The sequence below is a fragment of the Balaenoptera physalus genome (genome assembly GCF_965194825.1).
Source record: "Balaenoptera physalus genome assembly, chromosome: 2".
Lineage (NCBI taxonomy): Eukaryota > Metazoa > Chordata > Mammalia > Artiodactyla > Balaenopteridae > Balaenoptera > Balaenoptera physalus.
The window spans coordinates 85545413-85567494 of record NC_138883.1 but is presented as its reverse complement, the minus strand read 5'-3'; the positions used below and the strand labels follow the sequence as shown (position 1 = coordinate 85567494).

The window sequence follows — 22082 nt, the reverse complement described above, 5'->3', positions numbered from 1 at the left end:
AAATTCCCAAAAAGACAGCTTTGAATGATAGAAACTCCATACCTGAACAATCGAAAAAGAAAAGGAGTTGAGTCTGGAACAAAGAGTTCTATGGAAAATACCTTAATGCGACATTCTGAGACTCCACCGTGCTGCTCTACTTTCTAGAGGAATCCCACAGGCAAGCCTGTCTCAGAGTTGCTCCATGGGAATGTGGTTATTGAGGTTCCAAAGTCTGTTGTCAGGAGGCAGTTCCACCTCACAGAGGGGAGGGACAACCCAGCAGCACACTGAGGGCACAAGCCCTGGGGGACACCAGCGTGTTTTGGTCAGTTCAAGAAATGTCAGGAGTTGGCCTCTGACACTTCGCCCTGCAGCCTGCATTTGGATCGGATGTTAAATTTTTCCCTCAATCTACTTTTCTGAAAATGGTAATCTTTTTTTTTAAATCCAGATAGCTACAGACATCATTTTCAGTTTAGGATCTACAATTTAGGATTAAATAGTAGACTTCCACAGAAGAAATTATTAATCTCATTTACTTCTCTGTTTCTCTTTGAAAAATAACTTTAATTGCTGGCCCTAGGGCTTGAAATTTTGAAACTTCCTTTTGAGCTGAAGGAATCTAAACAGTACTTCCAATGCTCCTGTCATTTTAGCCAGGCCTGATGGTGGTGATGGTGTGATAAAAACAAACCAATGAAAACAGCAACACAAAAAAACTCCGCTCTCTTAAATTTGCATGATGATTTAGCAATAATAGAATATATATATGTACATTTGGACTTATACTCTATTCGTTACCTCTATGTTTGTAACTGAATGAGGCTTCATTCAATAGACTTTTTTTAGACTGTGAATATTACATAGTCACTTAGTACCATTGGGATTTTTTAAAGAACTGATTTAATGCAAGTAAACAGCATCGGTCCACACACATGCTGGCTCCACCAGATGATTTAGCCACAGAAATTAAGGAAAAATAGGCTCTTGGCAAGAATCACTCTTGATTCACTAGCAAAACTAATTTTTTTTTTAAAACATGAGAGAGTAACTGGTTAGGGGTGGAGGGTGGTTTGTTTTGGGTTTTGTGGTGTGCTTATCCATAATAAACTCCCTGAAGCCCTTCCCGTTAATCTTTAACCTCAGGATTTGTGGTGGCTCCTGGATCATCAAGCCATTGTTCTTTGTTGGCAGCTGCCTGCACAGCCCTGGTCCTGTCATCCCAGAAAACCAGCTTTTTCCCCTGTGGTGGCTGGGAGAGGGAGGTTTGATTTAGAAAAGTCTATGTTTAGGTCGAACTGCATGGAATTGCCAATCTTCAACCATCTTTTTGCTTGTAAAAGTGGTAGTTCCAATTAAGACTCAGTCTAAGGGATAACCATGGACTTTTCATAGTCTGGATGTGAAATTAAATTCCTGTTGGGCAGTAGAAGTTTAGATCAGGTCTTTGTGGTAGGACCATGTAATAACAATTGGTTATTAGAGGTTAGTTGTCAAAGTCTTTTTGCATATTGGGTGCTATTCACTCTGCCAATTTAGGAAGTCGTGTAATCTCTCTGATCTTACTCTTATCAGTAAAGTGAACTGGGGCAAAAACAGCTCCATACTCTCTTTCATTGTAAGCTTAGGTTTATTTGAACCTAAAGACAACCTGGGAGTCCTCAGGCTGGTAGAATTGCTCAGAGACCTGACCAAGGCCAAGAGGTGAGTGAGAAGGAAGACGGCCAGAACCAGATCTGCTTCCCTGTCACTGCTCTGCCCTCCACCAATGGATTGAGAGCAGGTCACACAAAGGGGCCTCTTTGGTGGGGAATTCCAGGGCTATGGCATGTCACTCCTTTATTTTAGGATGTTGCCTTCTGTTGATAAAGATAAACAGCAGTGATTCAAATGCATGAAATGGCAGTAGCAGCCTAACAGTTAAGAGCCGGACTGGGGTCAGAACTGCCAGGTTTGCATCCAGCTCCATCACCTCCCAGCTCTGTGACTTGGCGAGTTATGGCATGTGACCCTTCTGTGCCCTTGTTGGGGAGGAAGAGATTTTCCTCTACCCTTCTAGGTTCTTCTGGCTGGTCCGAGAGTTAAGTTGACATGAGCCAGATTACCAGGAGAAAATCAAACAAAAATTTAATTACGTGTATACATGGGAGAGATCCAGGAAAACCGAGTAACTAACTCCCCCAGACGGCTGAAGCCCTCACCTTAAATACCATCTTCAGTTAAAGACAAAAGAGGATGTTGGGGGTAGTGGTTTGGAACCTGTAAGGGGAAGAAGGCAGTTGACACAGAGCTGGAAAATAATGTTCGGTAAACAAATGTTCGCTGGGCCATGCAGAGACAATGGGACACAGAGAGGAGTTTTAACAAACGGACTTTACGAGGTTCCCCCCATATACGCAGCTAGTTCATACTGTGTTTATCTCTGGTGACAGCTCCCTTCCTGGAACAGGTCCTCTGTCTACATTCCTTAGGCAGTGAGAGGGGAGGTCAAAGATTCTTCCTGAGTCTTTCTGGGCCTTAAAAATAATCAGCCTAAATTAATCCTCATGCCAATGAGACACATTTTCGGGGTGGCCAGATTTGCTCCCCTCCACCCCAGTCTCATTCTTTGTAGAATGGAGGCGCACAGCCCCACTGCTGAAGGTTGTGGCCGTGATTGAGTGCGTTAATGGAAAGTGCTTAGGACAGTGCCTGGCACACAGTAAGTGGTCAGTGGATGCTTGTGCCATTTGATTATTGCTGCAACTACTGGGTATCACTGCACTGGGGATCACATCACTATTAAGCTACTGCCTGCCTCTTTTAAAATATTGATCATTGAATTGGAATGTTAGTGTTTGGAGGTGATTTTAGGAACTGAAATCCCCTTACCTCCTTGTCTTACTGTGCCGCAGGACTTCTAGCCACCGGCCTGAGACCTTATAGCCCAGACCATTCCTTTACTCACCCCCTCTCTGCTACCCCTAAGCCTTCCTTGGTTGTGGGGTGACGGGGAATTCGGGTCCAATGTAGGGTTCGATCCCCTCCTCCTCTCCTTTTATCAAAAATAAAATATATCAAGCCAGCCCTGGGTGAGGGACATATTTCATAAAGCTTACGTGAGGCTCCTGGGCTTAACTGGCACACGTGCGTATTTCGCGTGAAATGTAGAAGGCAACGCATGGGTACACTTTGTGCTTGTTAGTCCCTCTGAAAGAAGTAGGAAATCCATCTTGGGACAGCAAATCTGTGCTTGGAAACATTGCAGCAGTCATATCAGTGGGAAAGGCCTGACCCAAGGCTGACTGTGTTATATCCGATAAATAACCCACTTTTCACCTTCCTTTCATGGAACATCAAAGGAAGACAAGATTGCTCTAACAGCATTGCATTAGGGTTTTTTCTGATTATAGTACAACCATTTAAGAAAACACATGTGTGGTTCTAACCCCTAGAGTGTGGGCCATGCCCCCACACAGGGGTCTGAAAGCTGACTGTGCCCTGTGCTCCTTTGCCCACCTCCCCACCTCCCCCACACACATGCTGGGCAGGCTGTGCAAAGTCCAGCTCTGCACATACAACCCCTGTCACCCCCTCTCGGGGTGCCCCTGGAGAGCTCCCCTCCCCTCCCCCTCCCCTCCCCCTCCCCTCCTCCCCCTCCCCCTCACCTCCCCCTCCTCCCCCTCCCCGCCCCTCCCTCTCCTCACCTCCCCTCCCATCCCCCTCCTCCCCCTCCCCTCCCATCCCCCTCCTCCCCCACTCCTCCCCCCCATCCTCCTTCCCCTCCCTCTTCTTTTCTCCCCCCTCCCCCTTCCCCTCCCCCCTTTTGTCTGCAGTCATCCCTCCTGGCCCTGGGCCTGCTTCCTGTATGTTGCGTGGCGATGTCACCACATCAGACCATCTTGTTTTGTGGCTCACACATTTTGTCTCTGCTGTCACGTCAGGAGGCATGGGAGTTGTTGAAACCTTGTCTCTTTGTACGGAGGGAGTGGATGGTTTCTAAATTTTGAATCCCTCTGTTAACTTCACATTAGAATCCAGGGGTTCTGTGTTTTGGAAAAATTGGTATCAAGTGTGAGCTTGTGGTTCTGGAAAAAGGTCTGCCTCTCACAGGAATACTTTATGTGAAAAAGTTTCACATATGTGCAGTTTTCTCAGCATTGCCAGATGTCTTGAGCCGTCTGATAAAAAGGATGGGACTATGATAAGAGACCGAATTACCACAGGAAATGCAGTCCACCACAGATGTGCTCAGAACTCTGTTCCTACCCCAGTTCTAGAGACTCGAATATGGCATTTTTTGCTCTGTGAACTTACAGAGAATGTGTAGTGACCCCGGTGCACTTTATTCTCACAGATCTGCTATCTGAGTGTTGGGCAGTGAGGTTTATAAAGGTGGAGGGGCAGGAGAAAATCAGAAATGAGGGGCTTCTCATAAATTAACTTGACCCCTTATTTTTAATGTTATGAGGTTTTTAACTTTACAGGTTGAGTTCTACTCACCTGACATCAGAAATTTCAGGCTGCAGTCCCCAGCCAGCCACGCATTAGCGGCATGGCCTCGCATGTCGTAACTGCTCTGTGCTTCAACTTTTCCAGCTGCAAAATGATCATAGTTATCATTCCTACATCTTCCTGGGCTGACTTGAAAATGTGGGAAACAATGTCTGAGAAACTTGTCCCAAGCACCTTCAGTGAAAGTTCATTTGCAATGTCAGTAATTGCACGTCTCTCTCAGGGCTGCCCACGCATGCCCACGCCTGCCCACGCCTGCCCAGGGGCTGTGCTGTCCACGTGTGTGCGCTGTGAGAGCCGGGCAGGCCTCCCTCTCCTGCATTCCCAGCATATTTACTTTCTGAGTAATCCCACCTTTTCCACTGAATGGAAGAACTGAGCTTTCCCCAAGGATTTTCAAGCCTTCTGCCCACACAGATACCAAAGCTAGCCATTTACAATATAGGAGAAGGAGAGACACTCTAGTTTCTGCATTAAAACATACACAGTTCCTAACGGAGATCCCCCCAGGTTGCCTGGGGTGGAAGTAACAAAGCATTTCCCTCTGGTCCTCTAGAGTTACACCGTGTTAAAGCTAAAAGAACCTCGCCAGCCCCGGGTCCAAGTGTCTCCATTGACACATGAGAAAACTGAGGCCCAGAATGGGGAAGCCCTTGCCCAGGGTCCCAGGCAAGTTATTGGCAAAGGATGAGCTGAACCTGAACCCAGGTCTGCTGACACACAGGCCGCAATTTTCCTGCCACTTCACTCTGCTTCCAAGGCCAACACCAGGGCAGCCGACTGGAACCACAGCAGAGGGATGGGGATGAGAAGGAGGAGGTGGTATCGGGAAGGTGATGGACAAGGAAGGAGGCTGGGAGATGCTTGGCCAGGGCCCTGCCCACCCCTGCCCCTTCGTCCACTCTTAGGGCACCGAAGCACCTGGAGGATTTGGGGTGTTGCCCACAGGTGCTTGCCCCACCCTGAGCCTGGAGCCGTAGCATGTCCCTGGGGCATCAGGCAGTGAAAACAGGCCCTAGCACCTCTGCTGTCACATTTGGGAGTGAGCAGGGGCTGGACAGAGCTTGGGATACTCCAGCCTAGTGGGGCAGTGACCCTGAAGGAAGCATGGGATTCCCGGGGAGGAAAAGCCTGGGACATTTGTCTAAGGAGCAGGATAGAGGAGGGGTGGGTGGGGCTGGTGGCCTTTGGAGTCACACCGACCTGGGTTTAAAGCTTAGCTCTGAGTGACCCTGAGCAAGTTACATAACCTCCCGGAGGTAAATGGTAATGTCTTCCTCATGAGATTAATATGAGGAACAAATGAGATGATGTTTGTAAAATACCTGTGTTCAATAAACATTAGCTAAAATAAAATTAACAGTAAGGGATCTGGTGGTAGGGAGCAGCCGGTGCCAGGCCACCCTCCGATAGCTGCCCTGTGGACCAGCATCTAGTCTCCAGTGGAGGGGCCATCAATCTCCTCCAAGCCCCCGCTTTTCAGAAGATGTCAGTAGCCAGGAGAGGCCAAGGAGCTCCGAGGACAGAGCACTCTGCAACGTGCAGGTTCTGATCCCACCTTTGATCCCTTTCTTCCAGATTCATGTGCTCCCAGCTGCCCAATCAGGTCCTGAAGAGCATCAGCATCATCGACAGCCCCGGCATCCTGTCTGGGGAGAAGCAGCGCATCAGCCGAGGTCAGTGCCCACCCTGCCCTTCCGTGCCTCCCACTCCCCACCTGGGGCTGGCTGAGTCTTTCTCTGATGTTGGCAGAGGATTTCTGCCCCTGTTGTATTCTATCCATCCTCCAGGGCACCCCCAGCATCCCTGGGCAGCCTCAGGGTCCAGAGCTGAAGAGGTCCCAGGAAATAACCAGTAAATCATATGGTCAAAGGTTCTGCTCTTTCAACTGTGGAACTTTCTGGAGCCTTAGCCATAACCTCTTAATTCCTTTAAACACCGTCATGTAATACTAGTACCCACCTCACATAAATCTTCAGACTTTAAGAGGGGACCACTTGCTGACCACTCACTTGGACACATGACAAAAAATAAAGAAGGCCAGCTAGTGACAGCAAGGGAGAGAGCCCTCCCAGCTGCTCTTCCTCCCTCCACCATTGCTGTGTATTCCACCCCAGTCACCTCTGCAGAAGGCTTCTATTTTTTTTTTAATTAATTAATTTATTTATTTTTTGGCTGTGTTGGGTCTTCGTTTCTGTATGAGGGCTTTCTCTAGTTGCGGCGAGCGGGGGCCACTCTTCATCGCGGTGCGCGGGCCTCTCACTGTCGCGGCCTCTCTTGTTGCGGAGCACACGCTCCAGACGCACAGGCTCAGTAGTAGTGGCTCACGGGCCTAGTTGCTCCGCGGCATGTGGGATCTTCCCAGACCAGGGCTCGAACCCTTGTCCCCTGCATTGGCAGGCAGATTCTCAACCACTGCGCCACCAGGGAAGCCCAGCAGGCTTCTACTGAGTGAGCCTTTATTGCTATCTGCTTGGTGCCAGACGCTGTACTGCACACTGGGGATGCAGAAAGAACAGGTGCAGTTTCTGCCCTGGAGGAGCTTGTGTTCTAACAAGGAAGATGGACATTAGTTTCGTTATCACAGAAATAAATAGAGAACAAGAGCTGGGATACTCACTCTTCGATGGGGACTGTCTATCAGAGTGTAAGGAGGATATCTGGCCTTGATGTGTTGGGAAGGGCTCTCCAGAGGAAGAGACATTGGAGCCGGAATCTGGAGGATGAATAGGAATTACCTAAGGGAAGCTCTGGGGTGGGAAAGGAGAGACAATAAGGCGCTCAGAGGAGATTTGTGGAGAACGGAAAACGCTTGTGAAGAACAGTGACGTCTGGGCTTCTTCAGCCTTCACAACACAAGGCTGAGGCAGTACTGTGTCCAGACCCGTGCACTGTGGTTAAACAGATGGGCCTGCGGTCTCCCCCCACCTTCCCGGTAAAGGGGCTATCGGGAGCAGACCAGAGGACTGTTTACTTACAGAGAGGAAATTCCTGACAGGGAGGGCACTAGTATGGATTCCTGTGGTCCCAGAGGCAGGTCAAGTTCCCTCGCCCTGGCCCTTGAAACAGAGGACAGTTCCTGGAGGCTTTGCTGGGAGGGAGAGGCTGGAGTGGATGTGTTGGTGCTGTTACTTCTCACTGGTAACTCTTTACAGCCCGTGAACAGGAGCAGTGGGGTTATGGCCAGCCAGTGAACTGCCCCACTCCCGAAGCTGAAGAACGTTACACAGGCCCTGGGACACACCTGGGAGCTAGAAAGCGAGGGTCCCGTGACAGGGTTAAAGAAAGGGCTCCCCATGTCTATAAGCCCTCTCTTCTCATGCCGTTTGAGAAATGCTGATTTTGCAGCCTCCGACTGCCTTGCTGTGCCTTCACCCATTCGTTCAGGGACTTAGTGGGCCTCCCTGAGGCCTCCAAGAACATTGCACTTGTAGAAAAAGCCACAAATAACAGTTGTTAATGGTTTTCTCCAGCTCCTTAGTGGCTTTTTCTTCTGCATATACAAACATACCTTTTTTAACAGAAATGTGATTGCCATGCACATTTGCTACAACTTGATTTTTTGCCATAACAGCTATCGCGGATCATTCTATGCCAGTATATTTAAATTACTTTATTCCTTTTGACAGGTGCTTAGGTTCTATCAAAGGGACATAACGTCATTTATTTAACTGATTTGTGGATGTCGTGTGGTTAATAATTTTTCCTCTTGCAGACAGCACTCCAGAGAGACATCTTTTTTGTATCTTTACACCTCGGTGCCAATAGATTTTTTTTAAAAACCAATTTAGGACCATTAATTTGGCCCCATTAAACATTGCTCTGCAAATACAATGTCTTGTTTTAAAAGGAAAGTAAAGCAAACCCACGTCCCACAGCTTTTTCAAGCTGCCTATGTTTCCACTGCTTCTGCGTGTCTGACGGAAGTATGCCGGAGATATATGTGGTCCTGGAAATTTTCTTTTTGCCTCTACATTTTAGGACCTCTGGATTTTAGCTTCAGCCTTATCCATTCCTTTTCATTGGCAGGCCTTTGACCAATGCTAATCATCCATGTTCTTCAGGGTTTCTCCTGGGCTTAGTGATTCTAAGTGTCTTTCAACCTATAGCTCCTAAAGAGTAGTTAGCGTGGTGTAATGCTCTCAGGATGCTTTGAAGACAGTTCTTTTTAACACTTTATAATAACTGACTCATATCCTGACTTACTGTGGCTTGTCCTTCTTCACATCCTATGCCCAGAAATAGCACGTATGGTTCCAACCAGTCAGCTGGTCCCTGCCACCCTGACAGACAGCAGCTGATGGGGAAGGACCCAGAGCGGCCAACCGGGCACTGTGGCCAGGGTCCCCAGGCTTAGGTGCCATACCGTGTTCGGGCACCGTGGCTGGTTGGAGTCACTTAGCTGACAGTTTCAACCCCAAAGAATGTGTACTGTTTTAAAGCTGCTTCAGTTTAAACTATTGCAAACAGCGCTGCCTTCTCACACACGCTCCTGTCTGCTTCCATCCCTCCAGCTCCTAAATCACAGCACCACCTTCGCCAGTCATCTGTGTTAACACTGGATGAGGCACGGGGACAAACTGCGACCCCACAGAACATTTGAAACATCCGCCATTGACCTTATTGGTGGGGCTTTGCCTCCCTGACGGGTGTTTCGTCTGTGAGAGAGGAAGGGGGCAGCTGCTGCCCCTCCTCCTCGTCCCCTTAGTGCAGTTGATGGATTAACCCTCAGCAGGCAGAGTCTCATCGAGCAGGTCCCTCTTACACATGTAGCGTCTCCTTGAAGTGTGTATTCACAGTAGCAGTATGAGAAGAGCCGCCAGGTATTGAGCCCTTGCTGTGTGTCTACAGTGTGCTCTTCATTTGGGACTTGCTGAGTTAAACCTGCACACGGTCCTGCACAGACAGGAGCCCAGCCCTGACTGGGGAACCCCTCGCCCTCGCTCCTCTGGGAAAGCGGAGCCTAACAGCGACTGTAAGAATTCTTTCCCCAGCTGCTGGGCAGATGGGCAACCAGGCTTGACATCCGGGGAGCGGACAGAGTAAAAGCTGTTAACGAGGCGCCGCGTTTGGAGAACAAGCTGAGGGGATGCGGGCTGCAGGCTGACGCTGCTGTGTGGACCTAGTCCACCCTCCAGCCTGCAGGGTTGTGCAGCCCTGGCTGAGCACACACTGAGCAGACAGTGCAGCCGCAGGAGGAGGCGATGAGCATGGGGTGACTGCAGAGCACCTCCAAGAAGACCTGCTGACTGCATCACGCTCAGAGTTCTCCCCATCCGCACGGGATGAGGCAGACGGCAGGTGGGGCAGTGGAGCGTCGTGCTACGTTGCTGGTGGTCGAACAGGGAAGGAGGGACCTAGGCTGGGGAGCTGGCCTCGTCATCACTGGCAGCCCTTGGGCACCCCCAGGGAACTGCCCAGGTACCCCGAGCTCTGGGAACCAGATGGCCTAGTGAGGATATATCTCCAGGAAGGAGTCCTGAACCCGGCTTCAGCCACGTGCCTCCCCTTACCTGTGGCTCCCTTCTTCCTTGTTCATTCTTCTCTCTCGTGACGTCATACGCCTGCTTCCTTTTTACTCTGTGCTGAGTAGAGGGGGCAAGTGTGATCACACAGAGGACATTGCTCTTCTCTTGGCCAAAGTCATAGGTGACCAGAAGAAACAGTTGACATTTCTACATGATGATTCGTATTTTGGGGTGTTCAGTTTGAGGCAAAACATGGCAAACCCACTCTTATGTTAGAAGTGACCTTTACCAATTAGAATGTGTCTTGGCACAGCCTTCTCATCAGCAGAAGGACCCTAGAAGTCAGGTCCCTGCTCTGTGCTCCAGAGTGAAACAAGAATGCATAGTCAGCATTGGAGGGGAGTAAATGTTGTCTAAATCTCCTCTTTGGATACATAAAACCCACTAGAGTAATTGATTTTGAAGCAATTTTTAGTATACTACTCCATATGGAAACCCATTACCCTTCTGACGTTCCTTAGCTTAATTATAGTTAACAGAAAATCTTTAGGAACAAAAGGGTGAGCTTAGATACTAACTTGTAGTTTTCTTGCCTGACATAGAGAATTCCCATCAAGCAGGAATTAAAATATTCTGATATATTTTTAATAATAACTTTATTCTACTGAAGTAAGAGCTACCTAAAATTCCTACAAACTTTTCTTGGTTCTTTTCTTGTAGCCAATAAAGAAATGTTTGAGTTCTTAAGATTTTCTAAGTTATTTTCTTGAAGTGGGTGGGTGAAATCTGACCAGGTTCAGTCTTGAGAACATCCTTTGCCCTGATGATGGCGTCCAGATTTTTGACTCTATGTGATAAGAAAAGAGCACATTTACCCACACATCCTTATTTTCATTCCCAATCTCTTATTATTCCGGCTCCTGAACTGTTTGCTTCCTAAAATACTGTTTATGTCGAGCTGAACCTAAACATCACCTAGGATTTATTTCTGGACTTGACATGAACACAAGTGTGTTCCCAACTGCGTGGTACAAACCTCTGGGTTCTGGCTGCAATTATAACGTCCCTGTCTGACAAAGAGAAGTCTGTGAAAAATTCTAATGTGGCAGCTGGTGTACTTGTCCATCTACTTAACACATAAGCATTTGGAAGGTGCTATTTTAGCAGCAAGTAATTATTCCTGTGGTTTCCTGAGAGCATGAGGTTTTGTGTAGCCTTCAACAGACTTGACTTTGATAACAAAAATAGTACAATTTTTCTCTTTTAAAAATTTAAATAACTCTAGAAGAAAAAAACTCTTGATCTGAATTTTCCAACAGATCTACCAGCAGGTCGGACCTAGGACCAGCAGCTTGTCAAATGAAAGTCTAAGGATCCTAAGTCCTAGGTCAGACCTAGGACCTAGGATCTAGGACCAGCAGCTTGTCAAATGAAAGTCTAAGGATCCTAAGTCCTAGGTCAGACCTAGGACCTAGGATCTAGGACCAGCAGCTTGTCAAATGAAAGTCTAAGGATCCTAAGTCCTAGGTCAGACCTAGGACCTAGGACCTAAGATATAGGACCAGCAGCTTGTCAAATGAAAGTCTAAGGATCCTAAGTCCTAGGTCAGACCTAGGACCTAGGATCTAGGACCAGCAGCTTGTCAAATGAAAGTCTAAGGATCCTAAGTCCTAGGTCAGACCTAGGACCTAGGACCTAAGATATAGGACCAGCAGCTTGTCAAATGAAAGTGTAAGGGTGCCTTCTTCTGATGTTTAAGCCCTTCTCTCTATAAGCCTTTCTCATTATAAATCAGTGAATAGAACTGAGAAGACAGTGAAAAATAGAAGGGCAGAAAATGTCCTGCTAGTAAAAGCAATCAATGATGATAATGCATGAAACAGAAGAGATCTAACTGTGCTTCAAATAACGTAATAGGCCATAACATTAGCTTCAAAATCATTGATTAATGTCTTAACATTTACATGTAGACGTCCTTACGTCCTCCTGATTTTGGCAGCATTAAGGAAAGCACTCAAGAATAAAAAAGGCATCTGAGTACTGACAGGTACACGTGAGCAGGTCATTTCAAGGATATGCCAACACAGTGGAGGTGCCCAAACATAACATCACAAAAGAATTGACAGAACAGGAAACAGGGAATGGAAATCCAACTGGTAATCATTAAAGATGCTAAAAAAAATAGCGATGACGAAAACTGTAATCAGGGAAGTCCAAACACACCTCCTTGACACATTTTTTGAGCTTGAAAGACAAAAGACCAGATTTTGAAGGCTGCGCAAGACAGGAGAGAGAACATTTAGAAATGTCCAGGTAAGACTGACTTCCCCTCTTGTGCTTTGGGGACAGGGAGGACTAGAGCGGAAAACACACACATACACGGAGGACTGAGTCTTCTTCCCTGGAAGAGCGAGAAGCCTTGGAGCGAGATGTTAGCCAGGTTCAAGAGCAGCAGAGGCTCTTCTGAGAAGCGCCTGGAGAGCTGAGAGCTGGAGGCCGAAGAGGCCAGCGGCTCCCAGGGCCAGGCGGTTACGGCAGGTGCTTCTTGTGCTTCAGGTGGACCACACAGCCCAAGGCTGGACTTCACAGAGAGTTTCTGAGGGGGGCCTGCCATGCCTGCCGAGTACCCCAGGAGAAGAAGTTCAGACCTTACTTGGGTAGTAGTATAAATAAGAGTAGAAATAATCATTAAATAAAGGGAGAGTCGAGGCAGCACTATCCCCTCCTTCTTTCTGTTCACCACCACCCAATACAGACACGGCTCAGGACCATCCCAGCATCTCAGACTGCGGTCACCTGAGCTCACTGGACATGTGACCCTCATTACAGGTGCTACTCCTGTCCCTGCCTTCCCATCCTGTGGTTGGTACAGGGTTGTTGTTGGGTTTTTTTTTTCAGTTTTATTGAGATAGAATTGACATATGGCACTGTATAAGCTTAAGGGGTACCACATAAGGATCTGACTTACATACATCATGAAATGGTTACACAATAGGTTTAATGAACATCCATCATCTTACACCGATACAACATTAAAGAAATAGAAAAAATTCTTTTCCTTGTGATGAGAACTCAACTTTCATTTATAACATACAGCAGTGTTAATTATCTCTATCATGTTGTACATTATATCACTAGTAGTTATTTGTCTTATAACTGGAATTTTTTACCTTTTGACTACCTTCATCTAATTCTCCCTCCTCCCACCCTGGTACAGGGTTTCTTAATTTTTTGTTTTGTTTCTGGGCTTCTGGGTTTACGACTGTTGAGGCTTTCTTAGCTCCTCTCCCTGTCCACTGCAGCTCCTTCCAGCTCTAAGGCATCCCCAGGCTTCATCAACATGCCCTTATACCTTCGCCCTTGGATCTAGAAGTTGAGCAGACAAGACCCAAGGTGGAGCCTTGAGGTACTCCAATAGAGACTGCCCTCCACGTTGACAGCAGTTCATTAATGAACAAGTTCAGTTGAGACGCAATGAGCTCCTGTGTGCCAGGTACTAAGCTGGGAACTGGGAGCATAAAGATGAACAAGGTACCACCCCTGCCTTGGAGTTGCTACAGCCTAGTGTGGTCATCCAGCCAGTCACTGATGCACCAGATTGTTCTGAAAGAAAACTGTCACCTACATAGAGAATTATTATTCATTCAACAAACACTAGGCAAAAAAGATGGACATGGTCACTGCCCTTATGGAATTTACATTCTGATGGGAGAGTCAGACAAGAAAAGCAGGTAAACAGATGAATAAAATCATTGTAAATAGTGGTGAGTGCCAGGAAGGAAATAGATAAGGCATTGAACTTAATGAGAAGGGGTGATGTGGGAGAGCCACAGTCTCGGAAGGTGACAGAGGCCTGTGGCTGAAAGTTCAGAAGGTGGCGGCCTTGCAGAGGGGGGCAGGTCAAGGTTTTGCAGGTTTTGGCTGACCATGTTGTCTATTCAGATATTTTCCACCTGATATATAAAGGATATATAAAAGAATAGACTTTCAAGTATCAGATATTCACCCATGGATTTCAGTTCCTGCATATTCATGGTTTTTTCTGAGGCCTTTTTTTAGAACCTACACTATTCAGTCTGTAAACCCAGAGTCAAACATGTTGCTTTCCTAGGTCCAGTCAAGGGACTGAAGTCCCTGTGGGCTGTCCTATGTCATATAGCGGGAAGCACGTGGGCAGGAGAATTGGACTTCCTGGGTTCCAGTTTAGCTCAGCCATCTACTAGCCATGCAGCCTTGGGAAAGTTGTGAATCTCTATGGGAAATGAGGGTAATAATAGTACCTACCACATAATGCTGTTGTAACTGAGTTAATACCTAGAAAGCAGAAAATAATACCCAGCCTAGCACATAGTAAGTGCTCAATAAATGTTAGCTGTTATTATTACTCTCACCATCTCAATGTGGTGGTGGTGGTGTAGGCCGGAGTTTTCAAAGGCTGAATTTAATATTGGTTGGTACTGGTTTCTTGCCTCTTAAAGTCTTCTGTCTCAGAGTAGGGTAAATTTTTGTCAAGTTATTTGAAATGTGGAATTTGTTGTTCAGGGACTGAATATGCTGTGTTTGGCTAAGCATTTTTACCTTTTTTCCCCGTACCTCGGTCATTTTATTGATAATTAGCTTTTTTTTTTTTTTTTGATAATTAGCTTTTAAATTTTGAAATCACATGTCTCTCTGGAAGTGGAAAAGGGACAACACTAATTGATCATCCGGTTTAAAAAATATTTGGTGGAAAAAGAATTTTAAAATAATGGACAGATATTGTGTGTGTGATCTTTTTGGCACTCCTTTATTTTAGAAGTGATGGTCTAAAAAGCAATGGGTAGTAGTAGGGGCGTGCTAGAGACTATTCATTCAACACACATTTATATTGATTGCCTGCTGGGTGCCAAGCACTGTCCTGGATTCAAAAGGAATGAGGCACAGCCCCTGGCCCTGGTGCGCACACTTGGCTGGGGTGGTTGGACCTGCAAACAAGCCACTCTGACCCTGTGCATTACAGGAGTTCTGAACAAGAAGTGGGGTATGGGAAGTAGGCTGTCAGCAAAGCTGCTAAGGGAAGGGACTCTTCTTCCCCTTTTTTAAAAAATCTGCATTTTCTCTCTCTCTCTCTGAACAATTCAGTGGGGTTTTTGGGTTTTTTTTGTATATTTACAGAGTTGTGCAACCATCACCACAATGAATTTTAGAAAATTTTCATCACCCCACAAAGAAACGTTGTCCTCATTAGCAACCGCTACCCATTCTCCTCCCCTCAGACCCTGGCAACCACTAATCTACCTTCTGTCTCTGGATTTACCTACTCTGGACATTTCATATAAATGGAATCATACAGCATGTGGCCCTTGTGTCTGGCTCCTTTCACTTAGCATAATGTTTTCAAGGTTCATCTGAGTCAAACAGTGCTTCATTCCTTTTTATGGCTGAATAAAAATTCCATTGTACAGCTGTACCACGTTTTATTCATTCATAAGTTGGTGAATATTCGGGTTGTTTGCACTTTTTTGGCTATTTTGAATAATGCTGCTATGATCATTCATGTATGAGTTTTTGTGAAAATGTGCATTCTTGGGACTTCCCTGACGGTCCAGTGGTTAAGACTCTGCACTTCTACTGCAGGGGGCATGGGAGGGTTTGATCCCTGGTCAGGGAACTAAGATCCCACATGGCACAGGGCACAGGCAAAAAAAAAGAGAGTGAGAAAACGTATGTTCTTGATTCTCTTGGGTATAAATCTAGGAGCACAATTGCTGAATCATATGGTAACTCAGTATTTAATGTTTTGAGAAACTGCCAGACTGTTTTCCAAAGTGACTGCATCATTTTATATTTTCATACACCAGTAGTGTATGAGGGTTCCAGTTTCTCCACATTCTCATCAACACTATCATTTTGCTTAGAGCCTCATAGGTATGAAGGGGTATTTCAGTGTGGTTTCAATTTGAATTTCTCTAACGGTTAATGATGTTGAGCATCTTTTCATGTGCTTTGTGACCACTTCTATATTTTCTTTGAAGAAATGTATATGTAGAGGCTTTGCCCATTTTTAATTGGATTATTTGTCTTTTAATTGTTGAGTTTTAACATTCTTTTTTTTTTAATTAATTTATTTTCATTTTTGGCTACGTTGGGTCTTCGTTGCTGTGTGCGGGCTTTCTCTAGTTGTGGCAAGCAGGGGCTACTCTTCGTTGCGGTGTGCGGGCTTCTTATTGAGGTGGCTTCTCTTGTTGCGGAGCACGGGCTTTAGGCATGTGGGCTTCAGTAGTTGTGGCATGCGGGCTCAGTAGTTGTGGCTCACGGGCTCTAGAGCGCAGACTCAGTAGTTGTAGCACACTGGCTTAGTTGCTCTGAGGCATGTGGGATCTTCCCGGACCAGGGCTAGAACCCGTGTCCCCTGTGTTGGCAGGCGGATTCTTAACCACTGCGCCACCCGGGAAACCCGAGTTTTAACATTCTTTATATGTTCTATGTACTAGTCAAATATATGACTTGCAAATATTTTGTCTCATTTTCTGGGTTGTCTTTTCACTTTCTTTATGGTCTAGCCTGAAGCATTAAAAGTTCTTAATTTTAATGAGGTCTAATTTATCTGCTTAAATTTTTGCCACTTGTGCTTTTGTCCTAACCCAAGCTCATGAAAATTTACTCCTATATTTTTCTAAGAGGTTTATAGTTTTAGCACTTACATTTAGGTCATTGATCCATTTTAAGTTAATTTTTGTATATGGTGTGACTTTAGGGCCCGCCTTCATTCTTTCGCATGTGTGTATCTAGTTGTCCCAGCACCATTTGTTAAAAAGACAGTACTTTCCCCATTGTATTGTCTTGGCACCCTTATTGAAAATCAGTTGGCTATAAATGTGGAGGTTTATTTCTGGACTCTCAATTCTATTTCATTGATCTGTATGTCTGACCTTATGATGCAGCTCTTCTTGATCAGTGACTCCAGGTAAATGCGTGAGTTCATCAACCCGCAAGGTCAGGGCCGTACAGGATGAGGTGAGGATAAAGTGAGTTGATGTGACATCTTGTCACAGTACCTGTCTGGTGCACAGTCAAGGGAAAGATAACCTGGCTGCCCTAACTATTGTTATTCTCCTTGAGACAATGGAAAGAGGTTGCAAGAACGGGAAGATGTGTGAGCTCAGAGCCCTTTGGAGGAATGTGAGTCATGCCTGTGGCTGGAGTGTGTGCATGTGGCGGGTGGACGCACACGTCAGGAGACTGGGTTTATCCTGGAGGCTGCGTGGAATACTGAGGAGTATGAGGTAGAGGATGACATGGTAGAGAATTCTGTAGGAATTCTGTAGGGTAGAACTTACGTCCACAGGCTCGGATCATGAAGCCATTTTTATATTTAGAGCTTGAGCTCAATGACTTGTCTCTGCGCTTTGTTTGAATTTGGCAACAACAGAAAAGGGTGCATCCCCCAGTGCCTGGGGCTGACTGCTGATGAATTTGTTGGCAGACCCTGTTTTCTGGCCAGAGCTAAGGCCAGTCTGAGGTTGGGTTGTGAGGTCCTGGACATCACTCGCTTCTTGGGCCTCCAACAGGAAATCCTGGTTTCTTTTTGTTTCGGGGAAGTTTGCTGACAAACACATTCAGGCTCCTTTTCCGCCGGTGCCACAGGAAATTCCACACCATGAGTGTGTCTGCTTCTGCCCCTCCTGTGAGCGCGTCATGACCGTGACTCAGAATGGCATTTGCCAAGCCCTGGAAGATGTTTTTAGTTTTTGTTAATACCTTAAATGCATACTCGATCGTGAGAAATGACTGCTTCTACCCAAACTTTAAACCTACCTGGACTTTTAAATGAAAAACGATTTTTTTTTTTTAAATTGGAGAAAGAGTCCTTCTCTTACTTCCCATAGAGAGCAGCTTATGATCATAAAACATTTCATAGACATTGGGATACAGAGATTAATCAGAGAAAAGTTTTGCTCCTTACTCTTTTTAGTACTAATAATATAGCTGACACTTACACGGTGCATTGTTAAGTGTTTTCCATATATTATTAACTCATTTGCTGCTTACAAAAGCTGTGTGACGTAGGAACTGCTCTCCCATTCTATAGGAGAGAAGACTGAGACACAAATAAGTTAAGTCCACAGTCCTATAGCTAGCGTGGTAGCCAGTCTCCAAAGATGCCTCTTGCTTCCACCACTGCCAACCATGAACCATGCCTTCCAGTATTCATGCCCTTGAATCTGGGATGGCCTCTGGCTCACTTTTTGATCAGTAGAATTCAGCAGAAGTGATGCTATATAACTTCCCACGTCTAAGTCATAAGAAGCCCTGAAGGTTCCACCTGGAGCTTTTGGCATGTTTATTCTTGGGAAGCCAACCACTATTTTAAAAGTCCAGCTGCCCTGAGACCACCATACTGTGAGGGAAGCCCAAGCTAGTCACATGGGGCAGCCGAGAGGCTCAGGCAGCCTCTGACTGGCCCAGCTGAGATAGGAGCAAAGCCATGGAGGACCAGCTCAGTTGAGCCTTAAGATGATTCCAGCCCCAACTGCCACCTGACTTTCACCTCATGGCAGACCCCAATCGAGACCCACCCAGCTGAGCCCAGTCAACCCTCAGACGGGATGTTAACCACAAGAGGCAATGACATAAACACCCTTGCCCGTCTGTCTGTCTGTCTGTCTGTCTCTCTCTCTCTCTCACACACACACACACACACACTGAGAAGACAGCACTGGGGAAAGGTACCACGTGGGGCACATTTCCACATAACTGACACTTCTCCCCTACACACACCAAACCTCCTGGGTTTTTTTCCTTTAGTGGTTTTTGGTAGTAGTCTTTGGGAAAGATAGTACACGCTGCCTGCATTCTCATTCCAAGGGTAGTGGGGGACTTCCCTGGTGGCGCAGTAGTTAAGAATCCGCCTGCCAATGCAGGGGACACGGGTTCGAGCCCTGGTCCGGGAAGATCCCACATGCCGCGGAGCAACTAAGCCCGTGAGCCACAACTCCTCAGCCTGCACTCTAGAGCCCGCGAGCCACAACTACTGAGCCCATGTGCCACAGCTACTAAAGCCCGTGCACCTAGAGCTTGTGCTGTGCGACAAGAGAAGCCACCACAATGAGAAGCACGCGCACCGCAATGAAAGAGTAGCCCCTGCTCACCGCAACTAGAGAAAGTCCACGTGCAGCAACGAAGACCCAACACAGCCAAATAAATAAATAAAATCCTTTAAAAAAAAAAAAAGGGTATTGGGAAGAGGAAGAAGCTTCCTTACGTTGAATGTCCACCCTGCACCGTGCTCTGCTAGGTCCTCTTGGTCCATTGCTCATGCACATACCATGTGTCAGGTACCAGGCGCTTTAGTGTTAACAGCACCAAGATAGACCCTGTTGCTGCTTTCTGAAACATACGGGGGTGGAGGGGGGGTTGAGGTAGATGGATGAGCTAAAATGCAGAACAAATGAAGTTGACACAAAAACTTGAAGGAAACAATTGCAGAGTCCCACAGCAAGCGTAGTCCTTCTTCTTTTTTTTTTTTTTTTTTGGATCCTAGTTCCCCGACCAGGGATCGACCCCATGCACCTTCTGCAGTGGAAGCACTGCGTAGTCTTAACCACTGGACCTCCAGGGAAGTCCTGGGTGGTCCTACTTTAGATGGGTAGTGACAGGAGGTGTCTCCGAGGAGGTGGCATTTAAGCTCAGACCTACAGAATGGAGGGGCTAGCCTGGCAGAGAGTTGGGGGGAGGGCCTTGTAGGCAAAGGCCAGAGGGAGTGGGCAGGTCAGGGAAGGCTGGAGGCTGGGGAGTGGCCAGGAGGTGGTGAGCAGTGAGGTCAGGAGGGGCTGCTGGTGGGAGCTGTTGGCTTTAGGGAAGCACGTAGATTTTATTCTGAGAGGAACAGAAGGATTATCTTTTTTTTTTTTTTTTTTTTTTTATGGCTGTGTTGGGTCTTCGTTTCTGTGCTAGGGCTTTCTCTAGTTGTGGCAAGCGGGGGCCACTCTTCATCACGGTGCGCGGGCCTCTCACCATCGCGGCGTCTCTTGTTGCGGAGCACAGGCTCCAGACACGCAGGCTCAGTAATTGTGGCTCACGGGCCCAGTTGCTCCGCGGCATGTGGGATCTTCCCAGACCAGGGCTCGAACCCGTGTGCCCTGCATTGGCAGGCAGACTCTCAACCACTGCGCCACCAGGGAAGCCCAGATTATCTTTTTTAACCTTCTCTTGATTGCCCAGAATTATCTCTCTGAACAGCCAGGTGTTCTCATACTGGGCAGTCACAGATCCAGCCCAGCTCTGCCACTCAGTTTCTGTGTGTTTGTTTGGTTGGTGGGTGGTTGGCTTTCTCCTCTCTTGATGCCAGACTGTCACTGTCATTTCTTCTCCTGTCATACCTGTTCTCAGTTACCGTCTCCCCTCTGCTCCCCTTCTACCCTGTGAATGATGCACTGAAGCCCTAGAGCCCTAGGCAAGATACAAAATGATTAATGATAACAACCATATTCTACCAGCCAAGTGTCACTTGGCACTATGATAACATCCTATGGGACATCCCTCGTTTCACATTCCCTAATGGGCTACCTGAAGAAACGACCCCTCAAATCAAGACCCAAACATTCTCAGGCTCCAGGGAACTTGTTAATATGCTACTTCCTGGCCTCAAGCACAATTTGGGGGATCTGGAGTGAGACACAGAAAACTGCGTGTCCAGGGGTTCTGGTGCAGGAGGTCCCCACTTTGAGGAATTTGGGGTAGCGCTGAGCCTGCCCCCTCCTATGCTCTCTGCCACCTCCAAACCAAGTGAAAGAAGAGATGATCACAAACTTGGAAAACCTACCAAAATGGACTTGAGCTGTGTCCCACGTCCCTCTCACCAGTGTGAAAGGATAGGGCGGAGGATGTAAGTGGTCGGGGGTGGTCTTTGAGTGGGGTGAGAGGCAGCGCAGCACTGGGCCGGGATCTGTGACTGACCAACATCCTCCCAGGTGAGGGCTTTGACAGGGAGCGGAGGTAACTTTACCCCACAGTGGTCACCAGGTAATCAGGTGACTCTAGCCTCGTGAACATCTGACAGGGACCCCTGGCCTGACGCTGCTGTCCTCTGCCTGTGCCTTCATTCCATATAGGAGTACCCCCAAACCATTCTAGACTTCTTTGGAAGTTAGGGTTTTTAGAACTCTAGAGAAAAATAGAGAGATTTTTCTAAAGATTCTCATTTGTATTTTCAAATGTTTAATAACTTCACTGCTATAATGGGGACATTCTTGTTATATAACCTCCATCCCTAATGTTATGTATGGCAAAAGCTCTCTGCCTCACCATCACTGTGCACCCATGGGGGGGCCCCCCCAGACTGGAGGGTGGGAGTGACCGATTGTAAATGCAGGATTCTAGGCGGGAGAAGAGCAGTATCATCTGAGAAACACTGGCCTGGGACATTTTTCCTTTCCCTGGCTCTTGCACTGACCAGCTGGGTGACCCGGGCAAGTTATTCTACCTTTGTGAGCCTTAGTTTCCTCCTCTGTAAAATGGGAGGAAAAACGCTTTCCCTCACAGACTTAGATCTGAATAGTCGTGTCAATACCTAAGTGGTCCATAGGCATTAGCTCTGAAACATGCTCAGAGTGAGAGGACCCAGAGTGGACAGAGGACAAGTTCAGACGCCTGTGCTGGTGGGGAGGCATCTCCAGCTAGTGGACGTAGAAACGTGCTGAAAATAGCGGCGCTTTCAGGGCATCTTTGTTTTCCATCATTGTGGGCCCTGGAGGAGGCTGACCTGAGCTCAAATCTCAGCACCCCTACCTTACTGTGGGACCCTCTGAGCCTCAGTTTACACTTTTATAAAGTGAGGAAACCCCCCACCCCAGTTGTTGGAAGATAAAGTGACATAACAGGTACAAGCCATTTGGCATACAGTCGTATTGAAGAACTGTTGGTGATGGTAGTCTTGTTCACTTCCTGGAACTGGGGTGGTCCCTGAAAGACCCACCAGGATCATAGGGTCAGCTCGGCCAAGTGCCCCAGAATTACCCCGGAGAGTAGATCTCACCCCCCACCACTTACATCCTCCGCCCTATCCTTTCACACTGGTGAAAGGGACGTGAGACACAGCTCAAGTCCATTTTGGTAGGTTTTCCAAGTTTGTGATCATCTCTTCCTTCACTTGATTTG

At 47.0% G+C, this 22082-nt stretch overlaps 1 protein-coding gene across 1 annotated transcript in view; it reads left to right on the top strand.

The window, feature by feature from the left end:
* EHD4 (EH domain containing 4) overlaps positions 1-22082 on the top strand; it is a 92885-nt gene that overhangs the window by 36380 nt on the left and 34423 nt on the right. The window contains exon 3 of the mRNA XM_082453108.1: positions 6055-6152. Coding sequence (XP_082309234.1) covers positions 6055-6152 — 98 coding nt within the window. The remainder of the gene's footprint in view (positions 1-6054; positions 6153-22082) is intronic.